At 32.0% G+C, this 15,897-nt stretch overlaps 1 protein-coding gene across 3 annotated transcripts in view; it reads right to left on the reverse strand.

Annotated features, from left to right (window-relative positions):
• Nucleotides 1-15,897, reverse strand: part of uggt1 (UDP-glucose glycoprotein glucosyltransferase 1) — a 41,604-nt gene extending 25,707 nt beyond the window's left edge. For 2 of the 3 annotated variants that reach the window (XM_048162899.1, XM_048162896.1), the window contains exons 1-16: nt 15,748-15,897; nt 14,818-14,956; nt 14,662-14,741; nt 12,459-12,589; nt 12,264-12,376; nt 10,537-10,711; nt 10,361-10,457; nt 10,204-10,285; nt 9,614-9,714; nt 8,985-9,084; nt 5,335-5,395; nt 4,623-4,714; nt 2,646-2,796; nt 2,454-2,573; nt 2,197-2,282; nt 21-156 (exon numbers count right to left, since the gene is read on the reverse strand). In XM_048162899.1, coding sequence (XP_048018856.1) covers nt 21-156; nt 2,197-2,282; nt 2,454-2,573; nt 2,646-2,796; nt 4,623-4,714; nt 5,335-5,395; nt 8,985-9,084; nt 9,614-9,714; nt 10,204-10,285; nt 10,361-10,457; nt 10,537-10,711; nt 12,264-12,376; nt 12,459-12,589; nt 14,662-14,741; nt 14,818-14,956; nt 15,748-15,871 — 1,788 coding nt within the window. In that variant the 5' untranslated portion in view covers nt 15,872-15,897. Of the gene's footprint in view, nt 1-20; nt 157-2,196; nt 2,283-2,453; nt 2,574-2,645; nt 2,797-4,622; nt 4,715-5,334; nt 5,396-8,984; nt 9,085-9,613; nt 9,715-10,203; nt 10,286-10,360; nt 10,458-10,536; nt 10,712-12,263; nt 12,377-12,458; nt 12,590-14,661; nt 14,742-14,817; nt 14,957-15,261; nt 15,670-15,747 lie in introns of those variants that run through there. The other variant, XM_048162897.1, reaches the window with a different exon arrangement.

Below are 15,897 nucleotides of genomic sequence, written 5' to 3' on the forward strand. Positions count from 1 at the left end.
GTCAAATGATGCTGACTTACTGATACGATGGCGTCAAAGGCCATTTGGCTGTCTGTGTCATCAGCGATGTAGTTGAAAGCTCGAAGCAGAGCCACACCAGCATCCTGCATCCCGTCAACATCATCAGAGTCATTAACCACAAACACCACTCCAATCCTGCGGACAGACAGAAACAGAGAATCACAACAGCTCCACTGACAGCTAACGGAGACGACCAGACACTTTAAGCCTATAATGAGAGAGTTTATTGACAAAAAAAAACACTTGAGGATGATTAAAGGGATAGTTCACCCAAAAATTACAATTATCCCATGATTTACTCACTCTCAAGCCATCCTAGCTGTATATGACTATCTTCTTTCAGACGAACACAATCAGAGTTATATTAAAAATATTCTGGCTCTTCCAAGCTTTATAATGGGAGTAAATGGGGGCCGAGATTTTGAAGCCCAAAAAAGCTCATCCATCCATCATAAAAGTAATCCATACGACTCCAGGGGGTTAATAAAGGCCTTCTGAAGTGAAGCGATGGGTTTTTATAAGAAAAATATCCATATTTATGTCTTAATAAACTATAATAACCAGTTTCCGGCAAACATCAGTACGCAAGTCGACTTACAGTGGAAACGTAACCTCTCTCTCTCTCTCTCTCTCTCTCTCTATATATATATATATATATATATATATATATATATATATATATATATATATATATATATATATATATATATATATATATATATTTTTTTTTTTTTTTTTTTTTTTTTTTTTCATACAAGAACCCATCACTTCACTTCAGAAGGTATTTATTAACCCCCTGGAGTTGTATGGATTACTTTTATTAAGCTTTTTTGGGCTTCAAAATCTCTGCCCCCATTCACTCCCATTATAAGCCAGTTATTATAGTTTATAAAGTTGTAAATATGGATATTTTTCTTACAAAAACCCATTGTTTCACTTCAGACGGTCTTTATTAACCCACTGGAGTCGTATGGATTACTGTTATGATGGATGGATGAGGTTTTTTGGGCTTCAAAATCTCAGCCCCCATTCACTCCCATTATAAAGCTAGGATATTTTTTAAAGGTGCCGTAGAACGTCTTTTCAAAAGATGTAATATAAGTCTAAGGTGTCCCCTGAATGTGTCTGTGAAGTTTCAGCTCAAAATACCCCATAGATTTTTTATTATTCATTTTTTTAACTGCCTATTTTGGGGCATCATTAACTATGCACTGATTCAGGCTGCGGCCCCTTTAAATCTCTCGCTCCGTGCCCCTCGAGCTCTCGACTATAAGTGCAGTTAAACAGTGCATAAACAAAGTTCACACAGCTAATATAACCCTCAAATGGATCTTTACAAGATGTTCGTCATGTATGCTGCATGCATGCTTCGGATCATGTGAGTAAAGTATTTATTTTGATGTTTATATTTGATTCTCTATGAGTTTGATAGTGCTCCGTGGCTAAAGCTAACATTACACACTGTTGGAGAGATTTATAAAGAATGAAGTTGTGTTTATGAATTATACAGACTGCAAGTGTTTAAAAATGAAAATAACGACAGCTCTTGTCTCCGTGAATACAGTAAGAAACGATGGTAACTTTAACCACATTTAACAGTACATTAGCAACATGCTAACGAAACATTTAGAAAGACAATTTACAAATATTGGGGTCGTACATATTAATGATCCCGACTGTTACGTAACAGTCGGTGTTATGTTGAGATTCACCTGTTCTTCGGAGGTCTTTTAAACAAATGAGATTTATATAAGAAGGAGGAAACAATGGAGTTTGAGACTCACTGTATGTCATTTCCATGTACTGAACTCTTGTTATTCAACTATGCCAAGGTAAATTCAATTTTTGATTCTAGGGCACCTTTAATATAACTCTGATTGTGTTCGTCTGAGAGAAGATAGTCATATACAGCTAGGATGGCTTGAGAGTGAGTAAATCATGGGATAAACTTAATTTTTGGGTGAACTATCCCTTTAAGTTAGATACTTTTTAAGGGCTTTTATGGCTTTATTATATATTGAGAGACAGAAATATAGTTCAACAGAGGGGTGAGAATGACATCTGAAAATGTCCAGATTTGAACCTGCTTTCCTGTGGGAGCGAGCGCGTCGCCACTGTGACATTAATTCACAGCTGAAACATTAATCATGTTCTTGTAATAATGCTCAGACTGACCTGAGTGGGATGTTGTTGCTGTAAAACATCTCAGCCACGCTGATCAGCTCAGCCGTGTTCACTTGGGTCGGATCCAGAATCATCACCTGTCAGAACGACACATACACACACACACACACACACACACACACACACACACACACACACACACACACACACACACGGTTAAATGATTCATGGGGTTTACGTTGAATAGTTAATGACTGAAGGAACTTGTCGCACAAATGCAATGTTTACACGGCACCTGCGACACTCACCAGATTATGGAAATTCTTCCGGATCTGTCGGATGACTCCAGGAAAGGTGGGCCGCAGTAGCTCCTGCACGTTAGAGGGCCAGGACACATACCTGCCATCCGTCTCCAGGTTATTAATCCACTGGAGAGAGACAGAAAGAGGGATTATTCTCTATTCTTTCCCTCAGAAAACAGAAAACAAAATGTGGCTCACGTTAACAGCAGGGCTGCGGATGTCCACGGCATAGTCCGAGTCTGAGGGCTGGACGTTGAGTTTGAGGATGTCGTGGATGTAGGGTGTGTCGATGAGCAGACTGCGCAGACCCTCCATGACCCTCGCCTCGTTCCTCAACACATCAAAAATGCTGCACAAACACATGATAAATATTAACAAACACGTCTCGCTTTATGGTGAAGGATTTTTTTAAAGAAATAAATGTGTTTATTCAGCAAGGAGGCATTAGATTTATCAAACATGAGAGTAAAAACATTAATAATGTTACACAAGATTTTCAACTGAAATAAATGATGTTCTTTTGAACATTAATATAATATAATATAATATAATATAATATAATATAATATAATATAATATAATATAATATAATATAATATAATATAATATAATATAATTCAGTTACATTTTTAATAATTTATAAATGCATTTATTAGATATACATTAACAAATAAAATAACTTAAAAAATAGATTACATTTTAAATATATTAAAATAGGAAACAGTCATTTTAATTGTAATAGTATTTCACAATATTGTACTTTTGATCAAATAAATGCTGCCTTAGTGAGCATAAAAGACTTCAAAAACATTTAAAAATTCATACAGGCAAGAAACTTTGGAGCCGTAGTGTATTTTACATTATAGTCAAATATTAAATCATTTTTCTTATTTTTGTTAAACATTTATTATCATTTAAAATGAATATTTTTTTTAAACTTTTGCCAATTATATATAAATAATATAATACAATAATAATAATTGTTGTGCGTTATAATAATATAATATAATATAATATAATATAATATAATATAATATAATATAATATAATATAATATAATATAATATAATATAATATAATATAATATAATAAAAATTCAGTTACATATCCAATATTTTATATATGCTGTTATTAGATATCCGTTAAAAAATAAAATAAACTACATAGTAAAATATTATATTTTTTCTTATTTTTTTGTTATACATTTGTTATTATTTAAGTAATTGTTATCAATTAAATATCAATTAAATATTTGTTGTGCATTTATAATATAATATAATATAATATAATATAATATAATATAATATAATATAATATAATATAATATAATATAATATAATATAATATAATTCAGTTTTCCCCCAATATATTATAAATGCAATTAGATAGCCTATCCATTAATAAATAAAAGAAATAAACTACTTAAAAATAGATTACATTTTAAAATATATTAAAATAGGAACAAAATCTTAGACAACAACTTTTTGAGCAGTAATGTATATGGCATAATAGTCAAATATTACATTTTTATTAAATAGGTATTATAATTTAATTTTTAGACTTTTGCCAATTATACTGTATATAAATAATATAATAAAATAACAATTGTTGTGCGTTTATAATAATATAATATAATATAATATAATATAATATAATATATATATATAATATAATATAATATAATATAATATAATATAATATAATAATTCAGTAGCATTTCCAATATTTTACAAATGCAGTAATATAATATAATATAATATAATATAATATAATATAATATAATACAATACAATATAATTCAGTAACTTTCCAATATTTTACAAATGCAGTTGTTAGATATTCACTAACAAATATAATATAATATAATATAATAATTCAGTAACATTTCCAATATTTTATAAACGCAGTTGTTAGATATTCACTAACAAATAAAATAAATTATAATATAATATAATATAATATAATATAATATAACATAATATAAAATAATATAAATATATTTATAATATAATATAATATATAATAAATATATTTATAATATAATATAATATAATATAATATAATATAATATAATATAATATAATAATTCAGTAACATTTCCAATATTTTACAAATGCAGTTGTTAGATATCCACTAACAAATAAAAGAAATAAACTACTTTAAAAAAGTAGTTACCTGAAGATATCCTGCACATCCAGGTCAATATGGAGTCCATTGATGAACAGAGCCGAGTCTCCCGGCTGGAGCCCTAACGTTCCCTTAAAATACTAGAGGAGAAATGAGAATATGGCACATTAGTTATGACAAACTCATAATTATCTCTAATATAACCTCAGAAGATCTGCGGGCTGCTAATCCCAGGATGAAACGTATGTTTGTGTCACTTCACAGAGCAGAAGAGAAGCTCAATATGATCTATAATTCAAACAGGCTCTTCTGAGCCGCAGGCCAGCTCTACTCTATATATTCATGCTTTTATCCGCGGCACTCGTGTTTGTTATTCGCTAAAGGCACATGCATTAGAGCGAGGGAGCTCGTTAGAGGAACTTAAAGAGCCTCTATTCGTCATGTTTCCCAGCATGCAATTACAGTGAGGAATGAGGAGCAGGTCCGTTACACGTCCTCATTACGAGAAGCAAGAAACGGCTTTAATCACAGAAAGGAAATGACCGAAACAACCACGTATAAACCGCGTTTACTTCATTCATTTCCGTTTCGGTGACAAAACAAAAGCATTTACACACGCTCCGACACAGAGGAACGGGAAGAAAACACGCAGAGGGATGCATTTCATTTAAAACATCGGTTTCAATACATGGGAACAGAGAATCACTTGACTTGACTGGGTAAAGAAAACATGAGGGAAAAGGACAACGGTGGCCCTCACCTTTTGATTTTCCTCGATCTCCTTACGGATCTCTGAATTAACCACCGTTTTTGTTAAGGACCTGAGAGAGAGAGGAGAGAGAAATGTGAGCTGCTGCACTGAAAACGATTCATTAGTTCATCACGGCGATTCATTATAATCAAAACTTGAACGCACGCCTACCATAATCTGCATAAAAACGTCTGCGCTGACTGTTTTAATCAGCAGCGTTCGACTGGATGAGATGGCTTTCACTGACGTCACGCAGGTCAGAGCGCTTTGAGAAACACTCCGATGAGTCAGAGCTGCAGTTAATTGCTCTGACTGCTTATTATACTCCATGATGTCAAGGATCACTTTAACAAAATTGCATTTTAGGGTGGGCGGCACATTTAAAATACATTTGCCAGAAAGAAAAAAGAAAAAACATCTGTGTCTGCGCTGTCTGGGTCCAATAAAGCATATTATTTTCATCATAACTGCTGTTGGCTTGATTTTTTCCTCTTTACAGTGTTAATTAAAACTTAAGTCTCTCTTTTCCTTTTAAAAGTTCCAGCTCGGAGTAAACTTTCTGATGACTTGAGCGCCTTGAATTTATGAACTGGAGAAACTACAATGAGGAATTAATGAAGAAAAGTATATTCCACTTTTTAAAGTGACATATAAACCGTACGCCACACATGATCAGGGTACGTCACACCTGGTTAGGACACGGTGTTTCCAGCACCAACTTACTGCTGAGAGTAAAACGCTGCGTGAAGTGATAAAATCTCAGCCAATCAGAAGATAATCGATGCTAAAATATGAGACCAGTACGTCTCACGAGGTCAGTTTCACAGGCACTTCCCATATAAAATAACTTTGGTCAGAAATCCTTTTTTTATACATATACCAAAATTTGGAATGATATTCCACATCACATAAGATGTTTCAAAAAGGCATACAAACCGTTTCTTTTAAACAGTTACACTTGTACTCATTGATTGTCTATTTATTGTCCTGTTTTTGTTTGTATTGTTTTTAGTTGTCTGTATTCGTTTAGCTTGTGATAATGTATATATAAATACATGCACATACATGTATATATTTAAGAAAAAAATTATATTTGTATATAAAATATTTATTTAAACATGCATATATTTCTTAAATTTATACATGTATGTGCATGTATTTATATATACATAATTATTATACACAGAACACACACATATATTACGTAACACAGACTTTTATTTTGCAAACGATTAATCGCGATTAATCATTGTGCAGCCCTACTTGATTTTTCACAGCAAAGCACTTGTCCGGAATATGAAAAATAGGCGTTCTTCATGTTTAACGTCTATTTCCAATAAACACGTAGAACGCGTTAATAAAAAAATCACTTGTTTTAGATCGAGCACATTTTATTGCATTTCAGTGATTCTCACTGTTTGTGTATTTCACAAAACACTGCTTCATGAAGCTTTACGAATCTTTTGTTTCGATTCAGTGGTTCAGAGCACCAAAGTCACGTGATTTCAGTAAACGAGGCTTCGTTACGTCATAAGTGTTTTGAAACTTCAATGGTTCACAGTTTGATACATACGGAAGAGGATTAGGGCCAAGCAATAATAAAAAAAATAAAACCATCTCGAGATTAAAGTTGTTAAATTTCGAGAAAAAACTCGTTAAATTTCAAGAAAAAAGTCTAAATAAAATGTTGAGAATAAACTCGTTAAATTTCGAGAAAAAACTCGTTCAATTTCAAGAAAAAAAGTCTAAATAAAATGTTGAGAATAAACTTGTTAAATTTCGAGAAAAAAGTCGAGATAAAATGTTGAGAATAAACTTGTTAAATTTCGAGAAAAAAGTCGAGATAAAATGTTGAGAATAAACTTGTTAAATTTCGAGAAAAAAGTCGAGATAAAATGTTGAGAATAAACTTGTTAAATTTCGAGAAAAAAGTCGAGATAAAATGTTGAGAATAAACTTGTTAAATTTCAAGAAAAAAAGTCTAAATAAAATGTTGAGAATAAACTTGTTAAATTTCAAGAAAAAATTCTAAATAAAATGTTGAGAATAAACTTGTTAAATTTCGAGAAAAAAGTCGAGATAAAATGTTGAGAATAAACTTGTTAAATTTCAAGAAAAAAGTCTAAATAAAATGTTGAGAAAAAACTCGTTAAATTTCAAGAAAAAAGTCTAAATAAAATGTTGAGAATAAACTTGTTAAATTTCAAGAAAAAAAGTCTAAATAAAATGTTGAGAAAAAACTCGTTAAATTTCAAGAAAAAAGTCTAAATAAAATGTTGAGAACAAACTTGTTAAATTTCAAGAAAAAAAGTTGAGATAAAATGTTGAGAATAAACTTGTTAAATTTCGAGAAAAAAGTTGAGATAAAATGTTGAGAATAAACTTGTTAAATTTCAATAAAAAAGTCTAAATAAAATGTTGAGAATAAACTTGTTAAATTTCAAGAAAAAAGTCTAAATAAAATGTTGAGAAAAAACTCGTTAAATTTCAAGAAAAAAGTCTAAATAAAATGTTGAGAATAAACTTGTTAAATTTCAAGAAAAAAGTCTAAATAAAATGTTGAGAATAAACTTGTTAAATTTCAAGAAAAAAAGTCTAAATAAAATGTTGAGAATAAACTTGTTAAATTTCGAGAAAAAAGTCTAAATAAAATGTTGAGAATAAACTTGTTAAATTTCAAGAAAAAAGTCTAAATAAAATGTTGAGAATAAACTTGTTAAATTTCAAGAAAAAAGTCTAAATAAAATGTTGAGAATAAACTTGTTAAATTTCGAGAAAAAAGTCGAGATAAAATGTTGAGAATAAACTTGTTAAATTTCAAGAAAAAAGTCTAAATAAAATGTTGAGAAAAAACTTGTTAAATTTCAAGAAAAAAGTCTAAATAAAATGTTGAGAATATACTTGTTAAATTTCAAGAAAAAAGTCGAGATAAAATGTTGAGAATAAAGTCGTTAAATTATGAGAAAAAAAGTCATTAAATTATGAGAACAAATTCGTAATTTAACAACTTTTTTCTCATAATTTAATGACTTTATTCTCAACATTTTATCTCGACTTTTTTCTAAAAATGTAACGATATTTTTCTCATAATTTAACGAATTAGTTCTCGTAATTTAACAACTTTAATCTCGAGATGGTTTTATTTTTTTATTATTGCTTGGCCCTAATCCTTTTCCGTAGATACACACTCTGAATCACTGATTCGAAACAAAAGATTCGCAAAGCTTCATGAAGCAGTGTTTTGAAATCGCCCATCACTAGATATTGTTAAATAAAGTCGTTATTTTGGTGCACAAAAAGTATTCTTGTCTCTTCATAACATTAAGATTGAACCACTGCAGTCATGTTGATCATTTTATTGATGTCTTTTCATACCCTTCTGGACCTCAAAAGAAGCATTTGTCATTGCTGCCTATGTGTGGATCAGATACCCTCAGATTTCATCAAAAATATCTTAATTTGTGTTCTGAAGATGAATGAAGGTCTTACAGGTGTGTAACGACATGAGGGTGAGTAATTAATGACAGAAATTTCATTTTTGGGTGAACTAACCCTTTAACTGGCTGGGAAATGATATTTCAAAAGAAAATGTCAAAACAAGAAAACAAACAAAAACCGAATTGTGTTGCTTTATCATAGATAGATATATAGTTATTTACCTGGCTTTGGTAGGGAAGTTCTGGCTCAAATCCTTCATGACAGTGAGAGCGTCCACAGAGGGAGCTGCCAGGATACGGGCGGCAGTCTGAAAGCTGAGATCTTGAGGAGGATAAAGAGCAAATGTCACTCAAACTTGCTCTTGAAATATTCAAGATCTCATTTAAAACATGACCTGTATACGCCATGCCAATTTCTCTAATTCTGCACATAATGAATCTGATGTGACAGCACGTTTTCAGTACTGTTGGGAATATTGCATGTGTGTGGGCTCAGAGGTTTTGCTAAATGTGACTAGTCTCTGATGGGTTTATCTTGATAGAGCAGTAATGAGCTCTGGACTAGTGGGAGCTGTGTTTGACAACCGCACACGGCCAGCAGAACCACAGCTAATTAACAATGTGGAAAACGGTACGTTTGCATACTGTCAGAATGAGAACTGAGCTACCCGAGTGCTCCTTTAGTCACAGGTAATATAATAATTGAGCCTCGATGTAGTGCCATTATTATAAGTGTGCCTAATGCGCATTTAAGCAATGGCGAGAGAGGCTCTGCTCCCTTCACCGTGGTAAAACACAGTAAGAGAGGCTGCTCATGGTTTAATACAAACACTTGCATAGATGGCACCCACCCTGCATCTGCCACACTTTAAGCGGAGCCATCTCATTGGTGCTCTCCACCAAATGCTTCCGGAGCTCCTTCAGCTGCTCCTTGAGTTCGGGATAAATGGTCCTGACAAATAAAACAATAAGTTCTATCAATATATATACACACTACCAGTCAAAAGTATGGAAACGTGACTATTTTTAATGTTTTTGAAAGAAGTCTCATCAAGCCTGCATTTATTTGATCAAAAATACAGAAAAATCAGTAATATTGTGAAATATTATTATACTTTAAAATAATGCTTTTCTATTATAATATACTTTAAAATAATAATGATTTCTGAAGGATCATGTGACACTGAAGACTGGATTTAATGATGCTGAAAATTCAGCTTTGCATCACAGGAATAAATTATATTTCAAAGTATATTAAAATAGAAAACCATTATTTTAAATTGTAATAATATTTCACAATATTACTGATTTTTCTGTATTTTAGATCAAATAAATGCAGCCTTGATGTTTCAAAAACATTAAAAATAGTCACGTGTCCAATCTATTGAATGTAGTGCACATATGTAAGCATGGAGAGTTTTGTTTATGATCGTTCAGGTACTTGAGTTTGCCGAACAGGAAGCCCTGGACTTCATCCACAGGATCGTTTTCACCTATCAGTGTGGCATTGGCATCGGCTCCAGCTGTGAAAAGAGGAGAACGAGTTTACTAGTGTTTAATATTCTTTCAAAGGCACATTATGGAGACTGCTGTCGTACCCTGAACCTGAGTGTCATCTTTGGCTTTGTACTCTTGGTTTTTGATGGCCAGTTCCACTCCATATCCAGACAGATGCACTTTACTCTTGCTGGGGTTCTGCGTGGGTCACAGAGTTATTATCTTGAGAGGAAAACTCAACATTCATTGCATGTGGATTACTGGTTTTGATTCTTACAGAGAGGAAGTGGCGTAAAACGTAAGTGATCAGGCCCTTGTTGGCTTTGGCCAGCATCAGCTGATGGAAACTGGAGAATTCTCTGGTGCCCATCTCAGCGTAAAGGATCACCACCGGAGCATCGGGATTGGCAGAGGGGAATCTGTGATCACCTTTGAACAGGTGTGGCTTTGGCCTAAATCAATGATATTAAACAGTTTAGGTTATGTTTAGGTTAGCTGACAAATGGACAATTTAAACATCTATACTATAGTATAGTTATTTGAATAAAGGAAAGTGTGTGTTTGTCAATTTATAAAAGTACAAATATTTAATGTACAGCTGTCATATGAGGACATGAAAACCACTTACACGATACAACGTTAATTACAATATTATGTAGTTTTAGATGGAATTTACATTGTCCAACATTTAGACACTGATTTGCTGGCATCTGTACAAATAAAAAAATATGGTTCTAAATATTGACTCTAATCTAATGCATCTATTATGTGGCATTACTTTGCGGATTTAAATAAATCAATGCTTTCAAATAAGCATAAGAAATGAAATCTGAAAGTGCGTTATTTACCTCCAACATTGTCAAGCATCCCAAAGACATTGTCCATTTAAAGATGGATTTTGCGAGTCACTCCAGCAGACTAAAACATCTGATAACACTTTATTTTAAAGAAGGACCCTATGAAATCTGTTTTATTTTTTCCTAAATTACTTCCATTTTTCTGGATTCCGTTTTTTTTTTTTTTTTTTTTTTCATTTTAATTTTTCTGGATTCCGTTTTTTCCCCCCCATTTTAATTTTTCTGGATTCCATTTTTTTTTTTTTTTCCATTTTAATTTTTCTGGATTCCGTTTTTTTTCCCATTTTAATTTTTCTGGATTCCATTTTTTTTCCATTTTAATTTTTCTGGATTCCGTTTTTTTTTTTCCATTTTAATTTTTCTGGACTAATGGTTTAATTTAATGGTTAAATTAAATTTTAAGCAATCAAAAAGCATGTCTAATTAATTGAAATCATGAAAGTTATACAATCTAACAACAATTTATTAAAAGTTCAACAAAAATGACATTGTTTTTTTTCTCAAATTCTGTTTTATTTTCAAAAAGTCATGTCTATAATCAAAAAGAATGTCTAATTAATTTAATTTATAAAAACAACCAATTTTATGTATTTTTTTTTTTTTTTTTACAGACATTTTAATATTTCTGGCAATCAAATGAAGAAATAAAACATTAATTTAATTCATGTTTTAATCATATGAAATTAAAACAAGGTGCTGCACAACAGAGCTTTACTGTTAAAATGAAAACATGGAAGACAAATTGTGATTATTCCTTAAATATAAAGTTTTAATAATACTTTATTATTATTATTATTAGCATTAGTATTATTATTACATTATTACAATTCTACCCTACAACAGTAATATATTTCACTATTTCAAGTTTAACCAAACTTTTATTTTGACGGGTTGCAGTGAAGACCTTTGGGTTTCTGTGTGTTTATGATACAACGATAATTGTTCTCAAATGAAAGTAAAAAGCTGATGAAGTGACTCTGCAGATGAAGGTCATGTGTTCATGTCCTCATATAGTGAGGCGGCAGAGACAAAAACACAGTGAGCATCACGTGTGCTTCAGAGTGTGCGGGAGATGAAACGTCACCTTAAAATAAAGTGTGCATTTGTAAGTTAATTCAGTGTTCTTTCAGTCATGTGTTGGACTGACCGTTCTGAGGCATTATCCAGCATGACCTTCAGTCTTTCTGTGTCACAAGATGTCTGTCCGTGTACGTTGAAGAACGCTTTACATCCAGCCGGAGGAGGCTCATTAGATGCGATCTACATGAACAAACAGAGCATGTTGAGAAAATAACAGGACGTTGAGTCAGACCGGTTTCTCCCGAGTGGAGACGGCGCTCACCTGCTGGAAGGAGTGGACGGTGGAGGAGTAGGTCCTCAGAGATAAGGCGAACTTCAGCAGGTTAAGCTGCACGGGGCTCAGCAGGACACTGGCTCGTTTCAGGATCAGATCGTAGTAAGCCAGATCCGTGTCTGAAATATAGACCACAGTCCTGTGATCTGATTGGCCAAATGTGTTTCAAGAGCAACAACACAGTAAGTGTTGGAACTATTTTCATTAACTACACGTAAATTAATATTAAAGAGCGAGTTCACCCCGAAATGTAAACTCTGTCATCGATTACTCACCATCATATAAGACTTTATTTTTAATGACCTCTGAGAGATTTCTGTCACTCGTTTGCAAGTCTATTGACACAAAACTTCAAAATGTTCATAAAGAGATTATGGTTGAGTGGTTTAATCTTCTGAAGAGACATGATCACTTTATATGTACTCGCTTTATACAGTACCCGTCAAAAGATTACAAACATGACTATTTTAACCCTTGTGCGGTCTTCATTTGGGTCTTTGGGGTCTCCAGGCAACAAAATGTAATTTTGTAACAAAATAATTGTTTTGTTTTTTAAACAAATGTAATTTTACTCTGTTTATTAATGTTTTTACTCCACATTTATGCAGTTTTTGGAGGATTTATAATATATTTTAAATTTATATAAATAAATAAATAAATATATATTTTTTTAAATAGGTTTTTATACAAAAACAGCTTTTGTAAAATTCATTTTTGTACTGAAAAACAAAAAAAAACAGTTTTTCAATATTATTACATTATGATGAGACCCGCTTAGAAAATGGACAAAATTCATCCTCAAAATCAACATTTTTGAAAAACATTTTTTTTTTTTTTTCAGTACAAAAAAAATACACTAAACCATGTCAAATTATCCATGTTATCCCCATGAATGAAAGTTAGAAATGTGGGTCTTTCATACAGTGAAGTTTACATAAAAAGCTGTTTTTGTATAAAAACCTATTTAAAAAATATTTTTTAATTTATTTATATAAATTTAAAAAAATATGATAAATCCTCCAAAAACTGCACAAATATGAAGTAAAAACATTAATAAACAGAGTAAAATTACACGTCGTTTGGGGTCTAAAAAGACCTTATAAGGGTTTAATGTTTTTGAAAGAAGTCTCATTAAGGCTGCATTTATATGATCAAAAATACAGAAAAATCAGTAATATTGTGAAATATTATTACAATTTAGAATAATGACTTTCTGTTATAATATACTTTAAAATATGATTTATTCCTGTGATCAAAGCTGAATTTTCAGCATCAGTACTCCAGTCTTCAGTGTCACATGATCCTTCAGAAATCATTCTAATATGATGATTTATTATCAATGTTGGAATGGTTTTAGAACATGTGATACTTTTTTCAGGATTCATTGATGAATAAAATGTTAAAAAGTACATTTATTCAAAACAGAAATCTTTTCTAACAATATACATCTTTACTATCACTTTTTTTTTTATCAATTTAACACATCCTTGATGAATAAAAGTATTAATTTCTTTCATAAAAAGAGAAAAAAAAAAACTAATTACTGACCCCAAACTTTTGAACAATAGTGTATATTGTTAGAAATTATTTATATTTTAAATAATGCTGTTCATTTTTTTATTATTATTTTTTAACATTCCAACATTGATAATAAATCATCATATCAGAATGATTTCTGAAGGATCATGTGACACTGAAGACTGGAGTAATGATGCTGAAAATACAGCTTTGATCACAGAAATAAATTATATTTTAAAGTATATTAAAAACAGAAAACCCTTATTTTAAATTGTAATAATATTTCACAATATTACTGATTTTTCTGTATTTTTAATCAAATAAATGCAGCCTTGATGAGACACTTTGTATATCAAGCAAATGGTTGCGTTTCCGTTTACCATCATGTTCTCTTCAGAAGACTTGTATTAAATCACTTGATTCGTATAGATTTATTTTACGATATATTAATGAATATCTAGAAACAGACTTTCACTAAAAATGTGTTTCAAAGATGAAAGCGACATGACTGATGTCAGAATTTTCATTTTTGGGTGAACTAACCCTGTATAAAAGCAATATTTTAACACACACACAGCACTCATGTGATATAATATCAAATACACGATCTCAAAGGCTTCATAACATCTAAGAAGTCTAAGAAGTAAAAGATATAATTCAGATGAAACATTACCATCGTGATCATTCTCAATATTCTGATTCGCTTCTACAAAGTCCCAGAACTTGTGCTGACTCTCTTCAGCAAGGAACTCGCTGTAAAATATAAAGCATGTTTAATATCATTAGTGAACTGTAGCTGTATATTAGACATGATTGTGCTCCCGCTGACCTGGCCTCCAGCAGGAGCGGTGTCGACGGCCATTTAGTGGTCAGGGTTGTCGTCACAGCCTTCGAGTCTCCTCCGACAGAGCCGACAGAGCCCAGAGCCAGCAGCGCCGCACACAACAGCCACATCTTCACACTACAGCCTGAGGACATCAAATCATGCACATCATCCTCAAGTAGTTAAACATGAAAACGAAAGTAAAACTTAAACTACAGAACATTAAGAGAGTTGGTTGAACCTCCTTATTGAAACGGACCCCTAGAGACCCTGCGTGTGACTTTATTTCTACACTAACATAAAAACAAGATATCACTCCAATGTTTTTTATTTGTAGATCTAGAAAGTGTTAACCAGTGTACAAAGTTTCATGTCATTTGGACAAAGAGAACATTTTTTAACCCTATAAGGGTTAAAAACATCAAACTAAACTATCATCATAACTCATACATTTACAGCTTCTTGTTTGTTTTGTATTCCACTTCATTTGACATGCATGTCTCTCATCCAATCAGAGCGCTGAGCGTGGACTTAAAGATCAGCGTCACCCAATCAGCGCCTCCCATCGAGCAGCAGTTCCGGGTTCTCATTAACTTCCTGCATTATAACGAATTCATTCACAGCATATTGAACGAGGATAAATTACACTATTATATCGTCGAACTAGCGAATTAAAACACACTGAGTAAAAACAAATTTGACTGATATAATCATAATGCGAACGATTGCTGGTGGATTTAACAGATTGGAGATTAAAATGAAACAATATTCGAGAATAATATCCAAAAATGAGTCTGACATGAAGAATCTGAGCTGTATATCTGACTAACCGCATACATTCGCTCGAGCAGCTGCGCATGCGTGATGTGGCGTATTCATAAACACTATTATTGCAACAAATGTAATAATTATGCTGTTTAATGCGAGCAATCATACCAGCACCGGCTTCTGAATCCGCTTCGTGAGTTTCCATGTTTGGACGGTGTAGTAAGCGGTCCATTCCACGGCTCATGTGTGGGACCTGCTCTCTGTGCCTTTGCAGAAAAACAGCTTTAAGCATAAGCGAAATCACGTATCATATTATAA

The sequence above is a fragment of the Megalobrama amblycephala genome, linkage group LG17 (genome assembly GCF_018812025.1).
Source record: "Megalobrama amblycephala isolate DHTTF-2021 linkage group LG17, ASM1881202v1, whole genome shotgun sequence".
NCBI lineage: Eukaryota > Metazoa > Chordata > Actinopteri > Cypriniformes > Xenocyprididae > Megalobrama > Megalobrama amblycephala.